The sequence below is a fragment of the Megascapheus bottae genome, chromosome 6 (genome assembly GCF_031878675.1).
Source record: "Megascapheus bottae isolate mThoBot1 chromosome 6, mThoBot2.hap1, whole genome shotgun sequence".
In the NCBI taxonomy this organism is placed as follows: Eukaryota; Metazoa; Chordata; class Mammalia; order Rodentia; family Geomyidae; genus Megascapheus; species Megascapheus bottae.
In genome coordinates, this window is record NC_143514.1 from 31,322,049 (window position 1) to 31,342,588 (window position 20,540).

Consider the following 20,540-nt stretch of genomic DNA (forward strand, 5'->3'; position numbering starts at 1 on the left):
CAAACCTCAGACCCTGGCCACACCTCAAACAGCCCAACCAGAGTTTTTTTTAAGACTAGTAAGAATGCCTGCTTCTTCTCCGTGAATGCAGAGCAGTGATCAAGCCATACACCTTCTTCTTTACTTGGACTCACTCAGCAAACATCTAGCCAACTTATTTTCTAACCAGTCACTCTTCTTTGAATGATCAGTACACCTCAGTTAATGGGGGTTTTCCTCAGGAGACACAAGGAAGCAAACATAGTGGTTACAAGAAATCCTTTCCGGAGATACAAAGACTTTTCAGACATTATTGAAATTGGCTCATCACCATTAAAGACACAGTAGCATCTCTCCTAACACCAAGGACACTCTGGTGACCTACAGGACACTGCAAGATGCCAGCAACTGCCATTTCTATGTCTTTTGTTCTTGATTCATTCTTCTGACGTTGCCAACCGCACAGAGCACTTGAACATTATGCTCCTAATTGGGTTAAAAAAAAATACATATGAGGGGCCAGGATTGTGACCTAGTGGTAGAGTGCTTTCTTAGCACACATGAAGACCCAGGTTTGATTTCTTGGTACTACATATATAGAAAAAGGCAGAAGTGGTACTTTGGCTCAAGCGGTAGAGGTCTAGCTTTGAGGAAAGCCCAAGGACAATGCCTAGGCCCTGAGTTCAAGCCCAAGGCTGGCAAAAAAATACATAAGACAAAACAGCACACAGACATAGGAAATCATGGGGAATTGTTTGGGAAGAGCAGTCAAGGACACGGTCACCACTGATGATTTTCGTGAAGAGGATAAGGGAACTGTGGTTCTACATGATCCACAGTTGGTAATTTTTTTTTGCCAGTCCTGGGCCTTGAATGCAGGGCCTGAGCACTGTCCTTGGGCTTTCTCAAGACTAGAGTTCTACCACTTGAGCCACAGCACCATATCTAGCTTTTTCTATGTATATAGGGTACGGAAGAATCAAATTCAGGTCTTTGTGCATGCTAGGCAAGCACTCTACCACCAGACCAAACTCCCAGTCCCGTCACTTGGTAAATTTTTTTCATGTACATACATTGTTCTCTCAATTAAAATAATGCCATTTCTTGTGCACCTCTCCATTTCTGCTGCACTGACTAAATTAACCAGAAGCAGCCAGATCACTTTCCTTAGACAGCATCAACATTATTTATACTAATAATCATTAATGACCCATCTCTGGTCAAAGATTACAGATATTTATACCAAGAACCAACAGGTGAAAGGAGATTTGTTAGGAAGACTGCAATTAATACTAACAAGGAAGTGAAAAGATGAGAAAAGTTAGATTAGGTGTTAACTTTAGGAGACTGATTATAAGTATCCTAACTACATCCAGAAAGCTTTGAGGCAACAATAAAAGTGCTTGTATGGTAATTCATTCCAGGCATTGCATCCAATATCTGGAAAGTAGAAAATATGCCTTAGATTCTAAAGCATCTTCAAGTTCATATTACTATGTCTTCCTGAATTGTATGCATGGGATTCTATTTTCCAAAAATATTTCTTATCCAGGCTCAGGTGGTGCACACCTGAAATCCTAGCTACTGAGGAGGCTGAGAGAGAAACAAGGGAAGAGAGAGAGAAAGAAGAAAGAAGGAAAAAAGAAAAGGAAAGAGGAAGGAAGGAAGGAAGGAAGGAAGGAAGAGGAGGGAGGGGGGATGGAGGAAGGGAGGAAGGGAGAAGTACCTGTTAGAGTTCCTCAGAATGATATAAAACATAATCCTTAATTAGAATATTAATACTTATCACAAATAACCATTTTATCAGAGAATAAAACATGTGAATATCTTTTAAAACATTTTTTTTCTTTTGCCAGCCCTGAGGCTTGGACTCGGGGACTGAACACTGTCCTTGGGCTTTTCTAAAGGCTAGCACTCTACCACTTGAGCCACAACATAATTTCCAGCTTTTTCTGTATATGTGGCACCAAGAAATTGAACCCAGGATTTCATGCATGCTAAGCAAGCATTCTACCACTTGGCCACACTCCCAGCCCAGGATAGATGTAAAGAGGCTGATTATATTAATTTTTTTCTTGGATGATGAAAATGCTCTAAAACTGACTATGGTAATGTTTACACCTCTGTAATCATATTAAAACCCCCGGGGATATGTACTTCAAAAGATAAACTGTATGATATGTGAATTACATGTCAATAAAGTTGTTCACAAAAGTTAAAAAGTAGTAGATATAGACGGTTTATTTAGTAACAAATCAAGTTAAAATAGAATTAAGGTATTTTGAAGCCAGGTGTGGTGGCTCATAGTTGTAATCCTATACTTTGAGATCCGAGGATCAAGGTTCAAAGCCAGCCTGGGCACTAAAGACTGTGAGACTCTTATCTCCAATTAACCACCAGAAAACCAGAAGTGGCACTGGGCTCAAAGTGTAGCCATGAGCAAAATAGCTCAAGGACAGCCAGGAGCATGACCTAAGGGTAAAGTGCTTGCCTGGCATGCAGGAAGTCCTGGGTTCAATTCCTTGGTACCACATACATAGAAAAATCCAGACGTGATGCTGTGGCTCAAGTGGTAGTGCACTAGCCTTGAGCAAAAGTGCTCAATGACAGTACCCAGGCTCTGAGTTCAATCCCCAGGACTGGCAAAAAAAAATATAGCTCAAGGACAGCACCCTACCTCTAACTTCAAGCCCCTCAAAACCAAAAATAACAATAGGTAACAGGACCACACATGTCTTCTACTGAGTTCGGGTGGTGTCATCATTAACTCAAAAAGCACCCAACTCATACGATAAAGAACTGGATGCAAGCTCCATGCTGGTAGAAGGTTTGTCCATTTTGCTCACAAGTATATTGCAAGATCTGGATCAGTGGTTGGTACAAAGTCAGTAAACAAAATAATTTTTAGGAAACTTGGGGCTAATATATGCACTTTCTCTTTTAAAACTGGATTCTAGGCTGAGCACCAGTATGGTTCACACTTAAATTCTTAGCTTCGCAGATTTGAGAATCCAAGTTTGAAACCAGCTCAGGCAGACAGATCTGAGAGACTCGTATCTCCAATTAACTAGCAAAGAGTTAGAAGTGAAGATGTGAGTCCAAAGATAGAGAACCAGTCATGAGCAGAAAAAGCCAAGCAGGAGGGCAAAGCCTTATGTTGTAGCCCCCGTACCAACACACACACACACACACACACACACACACACACACACACACACGAATATTATCCATTAAATGGTATATATTTGTTTTATATGTTTTCCCTATTTGGGGGATATTGAATCATGAAAACTTCAGTGGCAGATGCAATAAAAAAAATCAAATGCAGTTGAGGCAGGGAACATAGTTAATGATACTACAGTTTTCTTATAGTTTTGTGTATAGTTTCCATAATAAAAAGTTAAAAATTAAAATTAGAAGGTTTACTGCACATAAACTGCTAGTGCTTACACAGAACAACTGTCAATCTTAGGGCAGAAAGAGACAATACACAATAAACCAGTAACCATTCAGTCTGATAAAGGTTGTAGAACCTCAGATGAGAGGAGTAAAACCAAGCCTCGAGGAAGAGAGAAGGCATGGGGTACTGACTCTTGAGTCCTGCAGTATTCATATAATTAATAGGAAAATGACAGATAAAGGGAATAACAATGAGGGAAAGCTATAGAAAACAATGCATAGAGCCGGGAGTTTGGCCTAGTGGTTAAAGTGCTTGCCTAGCATGCACAAAGACCTGGGTTCGATTCCTTGGTACCACATACATAGAAAAAAAAGCCAGAAGTGGTGCTGAGGCTCATGTGGTAGAGCTCTAGCCTTGAGAAAGTCCAAGGGCAGTGCTCAGGCCCTGAGCTCCAGCCAGGACTGGCCAAAAAAAAAAAAAAGAAAGAAAGAAAAAAGAAAACAATGCATAGGTTCACAGTGTAGCCATGGAAGGGCTTCTGTGGATTAGCTTTATATCATTCAAGAAGTTTTAGAATACCTGTCAAAAAGCACCTGCAAACAGGACCAGAGCTGAATTCCTAAGCCACAAGCCTGAAGGTCCTGTCCCACCTATATTGTACCTTCACATAACAGAGATTCTCACTTTTCTTATTTTGTTTTATTTTATTGTTATTGTAAAAGTGATCTACAGAGAGGCTAAAATTACATGTCAGGTAATGAGCACATTTCTTTTTGAGCACTGTCATCCCCTCCCTCATTTTCTCTCAGTTTTTTTTCCCTCTTGGCCACCCTCTCCCACAAATTGTATAGTTCATTTTCACCATAGAATCTAAGGACTATCACGGCTACTCCGTTCACCCTTTGTGCAACCATTTCTGTACTCCCCTCTATTCTCCCCAAAACAGATAAACTTAAAACAAGCAAAAAGGTACAGAAATCTTGGACATGATAACCTATACAGGACTCTAAACATTCACACAGGAAGACCAAAGTAGGATATTCTTAGGAGAGGATCACAAAGGATCATATGAAGGGCATAGGATCATATGAAATGATGTTTATCGAAATGAACTCCAAGAAATGGAAACAAGAGGTTTTATGTAATTGTGCTTCTTGTTTTATTTTTTTTCCTCCTTTGTAGTTGGGATTCTCTCTTAGAGACTTGATTTTAGACAAATCAGAGCACAGTATTAGAGAGGTAAAAATCCACAAAGAGTTAGAGGCAAGGTTCAGATTGTAGATCATCAGCCTATAGGCAAAAGTATCAAGAGTTCAAACTCTGGACTCAGACAACACACACACACACACACACACACACACACACACACACACACACACAGAGCAATAGGGCCTTGGAGGAGCACAGTTGAGAGACTGAGAGGAGAGCATCCATCAGAAGCAAAAGCCTCAGCAGAGAGAGGAAGACTAAGATGAAGAAGAGCAACTAGACTTGCCCTTGGTTCCTCAGTGTATATAGTTACTGCCTTGGTCTAGACACTATGAACCATGTTATAATTCTCCAAAGGACCTAATGTGCTGTTGCATAAGCTATCCTGAACATCTGATACATAGCTTTATGGACTGTTTATGCTCTACTCATCCCCTCCCCCCCAAAAAAATCTGTGTGCTGAAACCCTAATTCCTTGATGGAGGTGATTAGGTCCTAAAGATGAAGTCCTTATAAATGGAAGAGGCCTCAGAGAGCCTCTTCTTTGCTTCTGCCACATGAGGACACAGCGAAGTGTCCTATCTGCCAACACTTTGACCTGGACTTCCTAGTGTCTAGGCTTATTAGCTACTCAGTCTAGGATAACTCGTGATAGCAGTTCTAATAGACACACACAAACATAAGTAGGAATTGCTCAAGGGGCCCTGAGTATCCCCATCTCTTGTGATGTGTAAGAGCTTCTACTCCAGAATTCACTGGAAAAGTGAGTGATGTGAGGAGCAAATGCGTTGCTGGTAAAGGGAGGTGATGAGCCAGTCAGCAGAGTAAGATGCAACAGGGACTTAAAGAGGAGTCCTAAGGGTCGAAACATTACTCTAGGGTGTGGCTCTCCTCACTAGGGGAGGGAGAGCACAAGAAGAAATTCTTGTCCATTTCTAACTTCCTATAAGGTGGCTGGTTGGATTCTCCTCATGCTCTTCAAAATGAGCCAGGTTTCCCTTGCATATATGTGAATACATATATATATATATATATATATATATATATATATATATATATATATATGAAGGTGCTAAGTGAGGTGGCTCACACTTGGAATCCTAGCTACTCAGAAGGCTGTGAACTGAGGATTGTGTTTCAAAGCTATACTGGGCAATAAAGGTGAGACTCTTATCTCCAATTAACCATTAGAAAATGGGAAGTGGGACTGTGTCTCAAGGGGTAGGGCGGTAGCATTGAGTTGAAGAGCTCAGGGACAGCACCCAGGCCTAGAGTATAAGTCCCATGGCCTACAATAAAATAAAATAAAAATGAAGCTGTCTTCCAGGTACCAGTGGTTCACACCCATAATCCTACCTACACAGGAGGATAAGGTCTATGAACCATTGTAAGAAACCAGCTCAGGTAGGAAGGTCCAAGAGACTCTTATCTTTAATTAAGCTAAAAAAAAAAAAAGGGGGTGGGGGTGGGGTGGAGCTGCAGCTCAAGTGATAGATTGCTTAGCCTTGAGCAAGAAAATAAGGTCTGAGATAGCACTGAAGCCCTGAATTCAAGCTCCAGGACTGGCAAAAAAAATTAAAATAAAATAAAGTTTATAGCAAGGCCTTGATGATGACCTGTAATCAATCCTAGCTACTCAGAAGGCTGAGATCTAAGGATTGTGGTTCAAAGCCAGTCCAAGCAGAAAAATCTGTGAGACTCTTATCTCCAATTACCTATCAGAAAACTGGAAGTGGAGTCCAGCTCAGGGATAGCACCCAAATTCTGAGTTAAAGCCCCCCCAGTGGACAAAAAAAAATCCCTCAGGGACAGTGCCCCGGCCCTAAGTTCAAGCCCCTAGACCTAAATAAATTAATTAATTAAATGCCCAGAGGTATAATAATCATAGCACCTTTATGACTATGCAATTCCAGAAAAGGCCACTATATTCAATTTAAGCCAACAATAAGTATACAGAAAACATAAAGCATATATGTTCTAGTTTACATAACATGACTCAAGAGTCATTCAGTCCCTCTGCAGAATGAAATTCATACATCTTCTAAGGGTTCTATGATTTCACTACCACCTACATTGTCAGCTTCCTCTCATATTAGTCAACTCCTTTTTTTTTTTTTTTGCCAGTCCTGGGGCTTGAACTCAGGGCCTGGGCACTGTCCCTGAGCCTCTTTGTGCTAAAGGATAGCATCTACCATGCAACCCACTATAACCACCAAAAAAAAAAAAAAAAAAAAAAAAAGATGTGTAAGAACAAACTTTGGCTTAGTGTTTAGTGGTTTGAGGTAGGAACTAGCAAGCATGAGTTTACTTTAGACAGGGTGTTGGCGGGAAGTAGGGTCAGTCCTACAACCAAGTAACTTAATAAACCCATCCACACAGTGCCCAGAGTAGTGGTTTTCCTGAGGTCCCTGTTGTGTGGACTTCTTTATGAGCAACAAGAAAACACGAAGGCCTCCCTTGGAGTATCCAGCCAGCTCCCAGATATCAGGACTGTTCTGTCTCTCTCTCATACTTTTTCTGCTCCATTTTGTTAGGCTTATTTTATTTTCCTCAGAGCTAGCAGTAGTATTCACATAAAATTTCCAGTTCCCTCATTTGGGGGACAGGGGGCAGTTACTTGTTGAATGCAGGGGGTGGAGTCAGAAGGAACTCAATGGACTTCATTTTCCTCTCTTCTTTCATTTATGAACCAGAAAGACAACAGTTCTGCTTTCCAGTAACCAGCTTTGCTGGGAAATGGTGAAGTCTGAAGAACATCTGACGTTCTTCAGCAGAGCTAAATAAATATACAATATTGATTTCCATAGGACCTCTGTGCTGGTGCCAGAAGCCAAAAAGGAAGCAACTTTAGGGAAGCCTCAGAGGCAGCATTCCACTTGCTGAGATTCATTCAGGAAGTGACTGCTTGCAAATAGATCCTCAAACTTCATAACTTCTATGCTGGATATGTTAATTAACTTAACTGTAATTACCATCTCACTCTACATAGAGCAAACATTGTGCTGTATACTTCAAATACACACTTTTTTTTTATTTTTAAAGGTTTGAATGATGGCCAGGTGTCAATAGCTCACACCTAGCTACGCAGGAGGCTAAGATCTGAGGTTCAGGGTTCAAAGTCAGACCAGGCAAGAAAGTAACTACCAAAAAAAACCAAAATGGTGCTGTGGGTTAAAGAGGTAGAGCACTAACTCTGAGCAAAAACAAACTCAGGAACAGCATCTAGGCCCTGAGGTCAGGCCCCAAGATGGCAGCAAACACACACACACACACACACACACACACACACACACACACACACACACATACTTCCCCCAATCAAGGCAAGTCTCTTTCCCCATAATATGAAAAATGTTAATATCTACATCAGATACCATTATTGTGATTAGTAATAAAGCTTTAAATTAAACAGAGGATTTTAACTACTGAATTTGTGTTGACTCTTGTTCTCCTAATAATTTTTGCACTCCAAGAAACACATAAATATAAAAGACAAAAATTATTTATGAGATTACATTCTATCTAACAGGGGAAGGCAGACAACAGTAATGCACATAGCAGATTAGCATGTGGGAGAAAGAAGGGAATGTAATGCTGGTTCATGCCAGCCTTACCAGAAGAGCTCTTTGAGGTGCATTTAAGCAGGAGCATTCTATAGAAGAAGGACCTAGTAAAGACCAGTGCAAAAGCCCTCAGCCTCCTGCAATCAAGGAATAGCCAGGAGCCAGACAGGCCCCAGGAAGAAATAAGAATGTTAGAAAAATAACAAGGCCTGTAGCTTACCAGAGGATTTTAGCTTCTATTCCAAATGAGGTAGGAAGTCCTGAATGGGTTTTGAGTATAGAAACAAACTGCATCTCACTAATGAGAACAAACAACCCTGGAGGGGTTTTTGCTATAAAGAAGAAAGGGGAGGAGGTAGCACAGGGCATCTCATATTAAGCACAAGCTGTACAGATTGAATATCCCTAACCCAAAATGTTCCAATATCTGCAATAGTTGAGTGCTGAGATGATGCCATGAGTGGGAAATTCCACAGATGACTTCATGCCATGGATTGTTGCAGGTATGCACCAGATATATTGTGTTAGACATATATGAAGCATGCTAGGGTCACATGAGTTCCATCAGCAACACAATTATGTCTATGCCAGTATTCCAAAATCAGAAAGAAAAAAAATCTACAATCCAAAACACTTCTGGTCCCAAAGTATTTCAAGTAAAGAATATTTACCTTGTATATCAAAATTTCTAAATTTTACAAAAAAATGAAGACTGAGTTTCTAATTTCTGTACATGTCAAGCTTCTAAATAATTTCTGATTTCTTTGTTAAATAGCTTTCCAATTCATTATGTTTTTCACAATCTTTCCTTATGATAAGTATTTAAGTTAAGCTGGGAGTTTGGTCTAGTGGTAGAGTACTCACCTAGCATGTACCAAGACCAGGTTTGATTCCTTGGTACCACAAACAGAAAAATCCAGAAGTGGTGCTGTGACTCAAGTGGTAGGGCTCTAGCCTTGAGAAAGCCCAAGGACAGTGCTCAGATCCTGAGTCCAAGCCCCAGGACTGGCAAAAAAAAAATTTTTTTAAGTTAAGAAAACATGTAGAAGATGAGGGTGGGGGGGGAAGAGAAATGGGGACCAAGACATGAGAAAGGGTATCAATGTATGTGAAGTAATGCACCTTCCATCTGGCGAATGTAATGTAACCCTTCTATTAATTACAAAAAAAAATATATGGAAAAAAAAAACATGTAGAGTGCAAACAACTTGCCTAACTTTGACAGTAAATGTTCAAAATGCCTGTTCAACAAAACTCGTGTGTGTGTGTGTATGTGTGTCCCATAATGGGACTTGAACTCTTGCTTAGCTCTTATACCTAAGGCTGGAGCTCTTTCAACCTGAGTAACAGCCCCATGTCCAGCAATCTTTTGGATTAAGAGTCTCATTGACTTTTCTGTTTTGGCTGGCTTCAAACCAGGATCCTAAGCTCTCAGTCTCCTGAGTAGCAAGGAGTACCCCAAAAGAAAATTTTTAGTAATGCTCAAAAGCTCAAGAACTATAGTCATAAACAATGACTCAACTCTTTTATGTAATCTGAATATTTTAGCAGGTGATATTAAATGTTCTGAAAATAGTGCCCCTGTGATTATGTTATAACTGTTCTAAATGAGATTGTTTTCATTTTTACTGAATTGCTCATTTGGTTTCTTTGTTAAAAAAAAAAAAGGACATCAGCTATAAGATTTTTACATAATTGGCCATCTGTTTCAATGTAAGGATCACAATAGACTGCAGGCAGCTAGCACTGGTACCAAATCCTCCACAATTCACTCACTTCATCAGCTTTTTCCGTCTGGGACTAGGGAATTGTTGCGATCCACAACTGTCAGTTTCACAGTTGCAGCTTTTTGAGACAATTCAGCTTTCTTGTGGTTGAACTGGGGACAGGGGACCTATTTGATTAAAAAGAAGTTTATCCAGTTTTGTATTTGGAATTTGAATGCAGTTACTAAGACTGGAGTAGGAAATCCCAAATCAAATGCTGTGTCACAAATGAGTGTGGAGAATCTGGGTAAATGACTTAACTTCTAGATCGTCATTCAGCCCAACTGTAACACAGAAAGAATTCTGCAGAGAATGGAGTGCCCTCCCCAGAGACACTACATATGTAGCGCAGTTATGGACCGCAGTAAATGTATTTGAGTCTCTTAAATGTTTTCTTTTGTCCTTGGTAAAGGGTGGAAAGCTCTTTACATAATGCAATTGTTGTCCTAACCACTATCTAGAGGGAAGAGATGTCTGAGTAGTCTGCAGTCTGCTCAATCATTTTAACTGGGGGAATGTTTTGTTTTGTATACCCTGGAATCTCAAAAACTACTTTGTAACCAGACACTGGTTGTTCATGCCTGTGATTGTAGCTACTCAGGAGGTTGAGATCTGAGGATCTCAGTTTGAAGCCAGGTAAGAAATTCTGTGAGACTCTCTTCTCCAATAAACTACTCAGAAAAGGCCAGAAATAGTGCATGACTCTAACCTTGAGCAGAAAAAGCTGAGGGACAGTGCCCAGGCCCTGAGTTTAAGGCCCAGGCCAAAACAAAAACAACAACAAAGACTTATTTCCTCATTATCCCCTTGTAAAAAGAATGAGATAATAACGAATGGAATTCTCATCAGTGCATTTTGGGGTTCTAATTTTATTTTTCTGAGGCAGACTCTCACTAGGCAACGCTGGTTATCCTCAAACTCATGATCCTCTTGCCCCATACTCCTGAGTGCTGAGTATACATATACATCATCATGCCTAGTTTCCTGATGTGTATTTGGTTTTAATAAGTAATTTCTGTCTCAGAACTAACTACTGAGATATTTATACTTTACAATGCTGGCCAATACTTTATCCTGAATGTACTTCATTAACTCTTCCTAATCCAAATGGAAAACTCAAAGTACTATTATATTCACAAGCACTAAATATATATATATATGTCATAAATGTTATTTGTATATTCTGATATGGCACACTACAACACCTTTATATTCACTATCTTGGAATCTTATCTAGCAAGTCCATGTACTGGAAACTGAAAAACTGTATATGACTGCCAAACTATTACTGAAACACTCTGGAAAAACTTGAAAACAATAGCTTCATGGAATTTGGAGTCAAGGGGGAAAAAAAATCAGGGCTTAAATCCAGGCTGTGCCATTTGCTATATGTAATTTTGAAGGAAAAAATTTGGCATCCAAAACAATTTCCTCTCTGTGAAGCAGGAATATTAACAATAAATAATACTTGAGCCAGGTGCCAGTGGTTCGTGCCTGTAATCCTAGCTACTCTGGAAGCTGAGATATGAGGACTGAAGTTCAAAGTCATGCCAGGCAGGAAAGTCTTAGAGACTTACCTCCAATTAACTAGCAAAAAGCCAGAAAATTACTTACAACTCAAATGACAGAGCAACAGCCCTGAGCAAACATATTGCCAGCACCCAGGCCCTGAAGCCCCAGAAATGGCACCAAAATAATAACAATGATAGTAATAATAATTGCTACTGAGGGATTAAGGGCCTAATAAAATCATATATCTTGAGCTCAGATTAATACCATAATGATGAGGAAAACTGCTAGTGTTATTTTAATAGTGAACTAAAACTGGAGTCCCTGGTAATATGGGAGCCAATTAAAGTTCCTAAGTAGTCTACCAAGTTCACAAACTTAGATACTAGAAGATCTATATTGAGCATGAAGTCATTGGCTCATACCAGAAATCGAAGCTATGGGGAGGCTGAGATGATAGTTTGGAGCCAGCCTAGGCAGAATAGTCTGAGAGACACTTATTTCCAAATTAATCATCAAAAAGCCAGAAGTAGAGCTAAGACTCAAGTGGTAGAAAAAAGCTCAAGGACAATACCCAGGTCCTGAGTTTAAGCCACATGACCAGCACGAAAATAAATAAATACATAAATAAATAAATATCAGCCCTGATTTTGCCCTTCAACCTTAGTCAAGGCCCAATCTCCTTACACCTCAGTCCCTAGATTAACCCATACATATCAGTATTTTTCATTACAATTTATAAAATATAGACAATATGCTTTCTATTCTGTTAGGAATATATATATATATATCTGTCTTTACAATATTCTTCAAGGTAGATATCCTTGTTCCTACTTAATAGGTGGCTGCAACTGAGAAAGTTAAACATGCTCAAGATCATTTGTCTACTATGTAAATTGTAGGTCTCAGCTCCACATTCAAATTTATCTCCTTAACCACTCATTTATCTCAGCTAGGGAAGATCAAAGATAATTATTCCTTCAAAAATGTTTTTAAGTAGCACAGTGGCTTGTGTCTGTAATCTCAGGTACTCAGGAGGCTGAGATCTGAGGACCATGTTTCAAAAACTGCTTTGGCAGGAGAATTGCAGAGATTCTTATCTACAACTAACGACCAAAAATCAGGAATGTGGAGCTGTGGCTCAAGTGGTAGAATGCACTAGGTCAAATGACCTAGTCTTGAGTGAAAACGCTCAGATGACAATTCCTAAGCCCTGAGTTCAAGCCCCAGGACTAGCAAACACATACACCACACACACACACACACACACACACACACACACACACACACGCACACTCTTTTTAAATTGAAACCTAAAATACAGTTGTAACTATCTTGAGCTAATATAAATAATTCACAGATTAGATTTGCAACTTGTACCTTAGACCCTGAACCACAGAAAGGACAAAGACTTACACTTTAAGCTCTCTTTTGTCTGTTCTTGGAATTTTGCCTTGACCTCAATTTCATTTGAACAGATCTGATAAACAATGAATGTTTAAAAAATAAAAACACTAAAGAATTAGACAGACACAGAATGCCATTCTATGCCACTCAAAAGCCCGCTCTGCATGCCTGGGCATCTAGCACAATAAACTCCTTGCTTTCCCTAAAAACCTGGAACAAAATACTTTCTTGAGCTAACCTCCCACATTTGTATTTAAAGTTGTTAGATCTCTTATGTAAATATAAAATGGCCATGGAAGTCCTCATAAACTTCAACTTTTAAGGTCACACTTGTACCAAACTCTAGTTCCAGGCATATGCAGCACCTAAATTTCTCAGGCCCTTTTCAAAAATATGATGCCTTTCCCATGAAAACTGTGATAACTAGTCTCAAGTAGCTAATTATGATTCCCTGAGATATATCCCCTTGGAATAAAAACCCAGTTTTTGTTTTTGTTTTTTTAACTTCTTGGAGATGATCCTGCACTGCTGCCATATACTGTTGAAAATGTCAGACGAGGGGCAAAGGGGATCACATTTCAGTAGCACCTGGAAGCCACCTCCATTCCCCCCTTATTCTAGATGACATCGGAAGACACTTGGAGTATTTATTCACCCTTGAGTTTATTTGCTTATTTTAGTTTATTCATTATGTATTTATTTTCCCTTGAGTTGGGCACCGAGGACTCATGTCTTTAAATCCTAGTTACTCTAGAGACTGAGATCTGAGAATTTCGGTTTGAGGCCGGCTTAGGCAGAAAAGTCTTACCCTTATCTCCTACTAAACAGCAAAAAAAAAAAAATGTGGTTTAAGTGGCACAGCACCAGACTTGAGTAGGAAAAGCTAAGTAACAGTACCCACACCCTGAGTTCAAGCCGCCGAACAACCACAAATATACATACATACATACATACATACATACATACATACATACATACAGATGCAAAAATATAGAGAGAATACATATAGAGTATACATTATGTACTTAACATATTTAGGTTATATTACATGTATTTAGATAAGCACACACACACACACACACACACACACACACACACACCCCTTTACCCTGGTCAAATGACCAGCGTGGCTCTCCCTCCATTTCCCCGGGAGGAAATAGAGTGGAGTAAAGTCCAGATAGGGTGGAGGACAGACAGGGCAGGTGTTCTTGCACACCTGGAGAGGCTGCCCTGGGACCTCTCTGGTGCAAACTCCTTTAACAGGGAAAAGCCCCACACCCAAGCCCCCCACCCCGGGACGAGTGACTCTGCTCCTCTCCCCCTACCCCTCCTCCGGCCCCTCCCCAAGGGGCTCCACCCTGCGTGCAACACAGGGCCCCAGCAACCCGGCCCACTGCGGTGGGGAGGAGGCCGGGCACCTGGCCTTACCTCGGTGGGCGAGATGTCGAACACGCCGGCGATCTTGACGTAGAGCTCCTGGATGCTGGCGAAGTCCTCCACGCGGCCCGTGGGGCTGCCGTGCGCCAGCTGCGCGTGGAAGACCAGCCTGCGTGCGGGGGCCGGGGGCCCCGGGAGGCTCTGTCCGCCGGCGCCCGTCGCCTTCTCCACCAGCGGGGCATTCTCTCTGGACTTGGCCTTCTTCTTTCCCCGCAGCCCCAGGGGCATCCTGCCTGAACGAGGCGCAGCTCACCCGCGCTGCCAGCCGCCGGCTGCTGGGCTCCGGGGCCGTGGACTTTGCGCTTGGGGCCCCGAGGGTTCCGCGCAGGTAAAAGCCGCCGCCCGGCCAATGGCAGCGGCGCTTCCGCCTGGCCGCGTCGGGCTGTGGCCCCCTCCTCCCCCGGGAGGACCGAGCACCTGCACCCGGGCACACCAGAGCCTCCCCGGCCCCATCTGCACCGAGGCTCTGCGCGTGAAAGACCCCCCCCCCCCCCAATAGCCCCCAAAGCCTCGGGTGTCTTAGGATCCACCCGTGCTGGCCCTCTTGGTCTTTCCAAAACTCGTTCAGCCCCAAGCTTGTGTGGCCTAGGCTGGGAGAGGGGGGCTCTGGGGGACAGGGATTTAAGGAGAATTCTGCCTACTTCTGCCTCCTCTATGCCTCACTTAGGGCAGGGAGGGAAAGATGACGCCCTCAGCTCCAATCTGTCTTTCTTTTTTCCTTCCTTTCTTTGTTTCTTTCTTTTTTTCTTTCTTGTCTGTCGTGGGGCTTGAACTCAGGGCCTACACGCCGAGCTTTTTTGCTCAGCGCTGTATCACTTTGAGCCACAGCACCACTTCCAGTTTCCTGAATGGTTAATTGGGGCTGGCTTTGGACCACAATCCTCAGGTCTCGGCCTCCTGAGTAGCTAGGATTATAGGCATGAGCCACCCATGCCAGATGTGTTCTCTCTATGTGTCTCTCTGTCTGTCTCTGTCTCTTCTCCCCTTCCCCCCTTTCCCCTCTGCTCTCCCCTGCTTCATTCCACAAAGGAAATCAAGGCTTTTCAATGTGAAACCGAAGCTGTTTCAGTTTCCCTCCAAGTACTGGTAACTCCATCCACCTCCCTCCTCCAAGCTCCCTAGATGGTGAAGGAACTCCCCCCCACACCCACCTCAGCAACTTTATAGCTTTATTGACACTCACTGGTTAGTTCTTATCCACATTGACTGTAGTTTGTTGTGATTTTTGTTGTTGTTGTTTTGTTGTTGTTGTTGTTTGTTGGTTGTGGGGCTTGAACTCTGGGCCTGAGCATTTCAGCTCATGGCTACCGCCCTATCACCGCTGTATCACTTTGAGCCAAGCCCCACTTCCGGTTTTCTAGTGGTTAACTGGAGATAAAAGTCTCACGTTCTCTAGTGCCGGGATGGCTTTGAACTCCGATCCTCAGATCTCAGCCTCCTGAGTAGTTAGGATTACAGACGTGAGCCACCGCACCCGGCTTGACTGTAGATTTTGTTTTTTCCAGTCCTGGGCTTGAGCTCAGAGCCTGAGCACTGTCCTTGGACTTTCTCAAGGCTAGAGCTCTACCACTTGAGCCTCAGCACCACTTCTGGCTTTTTTTTTTATGCATATGGTACCGAGAAATCCAACCTGGGTCTTTGTGCATGCTAGGCAAGCACTCTACCACTTGGCCAAACTCCTGGCCCCTTGACTGTAGACTTAGGGACATAGATTAGCAGAGTTTAGAGCTTGTTTGGTGAGTTGCGCTTTCTAGATAAGTGCACGGGGATCCCGTAGTGGACATTCCTAATTTCCTTTGGCCCAGACAGCTTTGCGGAGCCTGGTGTATCCGGATGCACACATCTGCAGTCTCCATCTCCTTCATGGCACACTTCTGGATCTCTTTAAGTGCACAAGGAGCACACTTCCTAAAGCCCACATGCGCTTGTGAATATTGATAGTGTATTCTCGGGTCACCACCTCTTTGAAGGCAGACGCCCCTTCTTCTTCTCACCACCCTTCTTTGCGGGAGCTATTCTGCCAGGCCCAAGATAGGGGCGGATGGGGGGGGGGGGCGGGGCGGGAAAGGAAAGCAAAGCAGGATCTCTCTCTCTCTCTTTTTTAAACATTTAACAGTTTTATTTGTAATTGTTATAAAGTTGAACTGCTGGGACTTGTTCACTGAAACATGTTAACTTGCACTAATACTTTATATCCCCTTACTTATATTAAAAATTCACACACAAATGAAAATGGAAAAAAACTGCTAGTACCTGATTTCTGTCCCTTATTTTTCCACTGGCAATCATATACTTAGGTACCTTTTGACTCCATGGGGGAAAAAAACAACAACAACAAAAAAAAAACCCTAACATTCAGAACTACTGATCTACTGATAACAAGAAAAGGGCAGAGGCCTTTGAGAATGAAATGCTTCTCATCTTAGTAGATCTTAAGCAGCAGGATCTCTTTTAGGTCATTTCTTCCTCCTGGCCTGGTGCCTTAGATGGTCCTTCTTTTCAGATCCCTCTTCCTGGCTTTTTCCTTGAGCTACAATTTTCACCAGAAAGCAAAACAGTCTTGAATTGTTAGCTGCATTAACTCCCTTCCTGGCTCCAGACTTTGTCCCCAACACTCCACTGAAGCTGTGGTTTCGGCTTAATCACCATATATTAACTCTTTTCTGACTTTATCTAGCTTGAATTCTAAGAACTTTTGTGTCGAACGAGTAATTCTTGAATTTTGCCTCTCTTTATTTACTTATTCCCTTTCATCTTAACCCCAGCCTCTCCTAACTGCTACTCTCCAGGAAAAATGTGCACCAATACCACTTTTCCTTATCCACATTCTCAGCCCATTTGCTCTCTCCAATGAGCCATATTGACTACTAAATTGCTATATCTCACTCAGAAAGGGAATGTGCTCCAGGATATTTGAAATCTCACAACATTGATATTTTATCCACCTTTAAGCCTCTTATTTTTCTGGAAAGGTTTTGAGTGTTTGCCCAGGGCTGGCCTGGGAATATCAGTTGTGCTACCTATGTGTCCCTTGAGCTGGGATTACAGGTAGGTTCCACTGTGCCCTGCTCCTGAATTCACTTTCTTTTCTTGTTTTGGTTTTGGGTTTTACTGCTGGTTGAAGTAGATAGAAGCACCATGTGTTCAGTGCTTCAAGTCTGACATCCATGAGTCATCATATCCAACTTTTCATTTTCCCTCATTCCTCACATAAATTCAGCCCTGAAAAATCCATGTTTCTCTAAAATGAGCATATGCGCTGGGGAAGGGGGGACTCTGAAGATTCTTTAAGATAATTTTAATCACGTGTGTTTTATGCATCTGTAACTTAAAAAATATTACTTATCTAAATAACTCAAGGCTCAAATTTGTCTTTGTGGCTATGATTTATATAGCACCAAATTTTATTATTTGATCTGAAAAGAGAGCATAGCCAGATGATGATATGTACTTGTAATTCCAGTACTACTCAGGAGGCTTAGGCAAGACAAGTTAGAGTTCAAGACCATCCTGGATTATAGTCTCAAAAAATTAAAAAAAAAACAGTTAAAACCTGCCATCCAAGCTACTCAGGATGCTAAGACCAAGACCAAAGTTTGAGGCCAGCCAGGGCAAGAAAGTCCCTGCTATTTTTATCTCCAATTAACCACCAGAACAAGAAAGAAAACAAACAAACAAACATGGAGCTGTGGTTCAAGTGGCTGAGTACCAGCCTTGAGTGAAAAAGCTAAGGTAAGGAACTGTACCCAAGACCCTGAGTTCAAACTCCAGTGGCACACTCACACACACACACACACACACACACACACACACACATAACCAATAACCACCAAAAACTGGGCTCACATGGTAGTGTGACTGCTGAGAAAGTGGGAAGCTCTGAGTTCAAACTCCAATATCAGAAGGGGAAAAAAAACCCTAGGGAAAATCTAAATATATTAAGAATTCCTATTAAGTGAAAGTCAATTTTTTGGTGTATTAGGCGAGCAAAGAGCTCAGAGAAGTTAGATCAAGAAAGGTAAGACAATGAGTCATCATAAGATATATGACAGGCACATTATGACTCTCTGGGAACATATGTGGGAACACAGGAGGGTGTTAAACTAAAAAGTCAGCAGAGAGAAAGATGCTGTTTTTTGGGGAGGAGGAGGGGGTGACACAAAGTCTTAGGTTGTCAACTGAATTCTCAATTCTCCTGCCTCAACCTCCCTAGTACTGAGGATTATAGATGTATGCCACCGTTCCCTGCTAAAAATGTTTTTTAACTGTGTCCAATAAAATGTCAAAACAAGAGGGCCAAAGTTTTGGCATAAGTTAGAATGGCTGACTTTTGCATTCTTTCAATGTCCTTTTATTTCTAAGTCCTATTTTTCCTTACTTAGAAAGTGGAAGTTTTCCCGAAAGCCTACATCAAGTTCACATTTACTGTAATGCCTCACTTATACAACCAAATGTACTGGGCATAATGACAGCTGAGAACAGATGGGATACTCAGAGTAAGGTACCTGATGCTGCATCATTTAGTCACAAGGTTCCAATACTCCAGGACTATTTCTATACCCATGTTCAAAGCGCTGAGGAATTACAAAGTTCCAGGGAGAGACTCACCTTAAGAAGAGCTTGAGACATTTGTAATAAGGAAACAGCCATTCAGAAGCAATCCAGAAAGAAAGCCCAACTCCTAAGCCCAGGCTAAAGAGGTTCTTCTTCTGGACCTCTGTCATTTGCCTACAACCCTAGCAGGAGTTCAAGCCCCCAAACCAACAACAGCAACAACAACATTCTAGGATTAAAATAACCTTATATATCTGCCAGAAAAAAATATTATCTTGCTTATAAGAAAGCATTCAGCTATCAAATGAATCATAAGACAAAGTTACTAATTAGAACATACTCATCATACCCTCTTTTATATTTCCCCAACCCCCATTATGGATGTATTCAGTATGCAAATACTTGGAAGAAAATAGAAGATTTGTTAAACAGCCTTCCCTGGGACTAAAGATAGCATGTTTTATAGTTGCATGGCAACAATGAGCAACAGAAGATGACAAATGGGGGAGGAAAGAACTCTTAGCTGAAGTTCAAATAAAGGAGAAACAATTGGAAAATGGGAAGAGGGAAAGGAGATGAAGTACTAGAGTGTGAAGAATATGAATAATCAAGACTAAATAGGTACTTAATGAACTTACTGAGCACGTACTGGATGTCACCATTAGTACTCCGTATTTAATTGCATCTTTTTATTCATGTGTACTTGGAGGAAGTGATGTGACACAGAGTCCAAATGGGTCTATACCTCCAAAATTATGTAAGTATAAAATATGAGTGACAAGAACACATGTGAAGCCAGGTGCTCGTGGCTCACATCTGTAATCTTAGCTATTCAGAAGGATGAGGTTTGAAGGTTGAGGTTCAATGTCAGCCAGGGCAAGAAAGATCATGAGATTCTTATCTCCAATTAAACACCAAAAAAGCCAGAAGTGGAGCTGTGGCTCAAGTGGTAGAGTACTAGCACAGGACAAAAGCAACTCAGGGACAGTGCTCAGGCCCTGAGTTCAAGCCACAGGAAAAAGAACTCATGGTAGAATAGATTGTTTTTCCAATAGTTGTATTGTTGTCCGAAATTATGAAATCTGGGGTTAATCTACTTTTCATTTTGCAGAGGAAAAGTACATTTTCAACATCAGAAAGTTATTGGTGATAAAATGAATTTATTAAAATGTTCCATTTAACTTTGAAATGAATGAAACTTAAAGATTCTCAAACATGTACAAATATTTTTTTTGTTCCACAGAACAAATTAGAATTTGACCTAAAAAAAACATGTCTTTATAACCATAGCAATTCAAGATGACACAATTTAGGTTTTCTATAATTTTAGCAAAAGCAGAGTTAAGTTTTTATCTGGTGTGAATAAAGGATGGACAATGAAGCGAATGTTCATTTATATAAGATAGAGACAACATGAACATTCAAATGGATGGGCTTGTTTTATTTTCAGTGCTGGGGCTCGAAGCCTTACACTTGCTAGGCAAGTGCTCTACTATTGAGCAACACTTCCATCATATGTTTTCACTGGTTATTTTTGAGCTAAAATCTCACTTTCTGCCCAAGCGCTTTCCCTCTCATTGTAGCCAGGATGGCAGGTGTACATGCATCAAGTCTTTCTTTTTACCGTGGAGGTGTTTTTCTACCTGAAATGGCCCAAAACTGCACTCTACCCAGCTTTAACCTCCCAGGAAACTGGGATGACAGATAGACACATCA

The 20,540-nt window shown here is 41.4% G+C and overlaps 1 protein-coding gene across 1 annotated transcript in view; it reads right to left on the reverse strand.

Annotated features, from left to right (window-relative positions):
- Gipc2 (GIPC PDZ domain containing family member 2) overlaps window positions 1-14,581 on the reverse strand; it is a 72,172-nt gene extending 57,591 nt beyond the window's left edge. Inside the window, exon 1 of the mRNA XM_090333711.1 lies at window positions 14,262-14,581. Within this exon, the coding sequence (XP_090189837.1) occupies window positions 14,262-14,498 (237 nt within the window). The 5' untranslated portion in view covers window positions 14,499-14,581. The remainder of the gene's footprint in view (window positions 1-14,261) is intronic.
- Window positions 14,582-20,540: the final 5,959 nt, after the last annotated feature.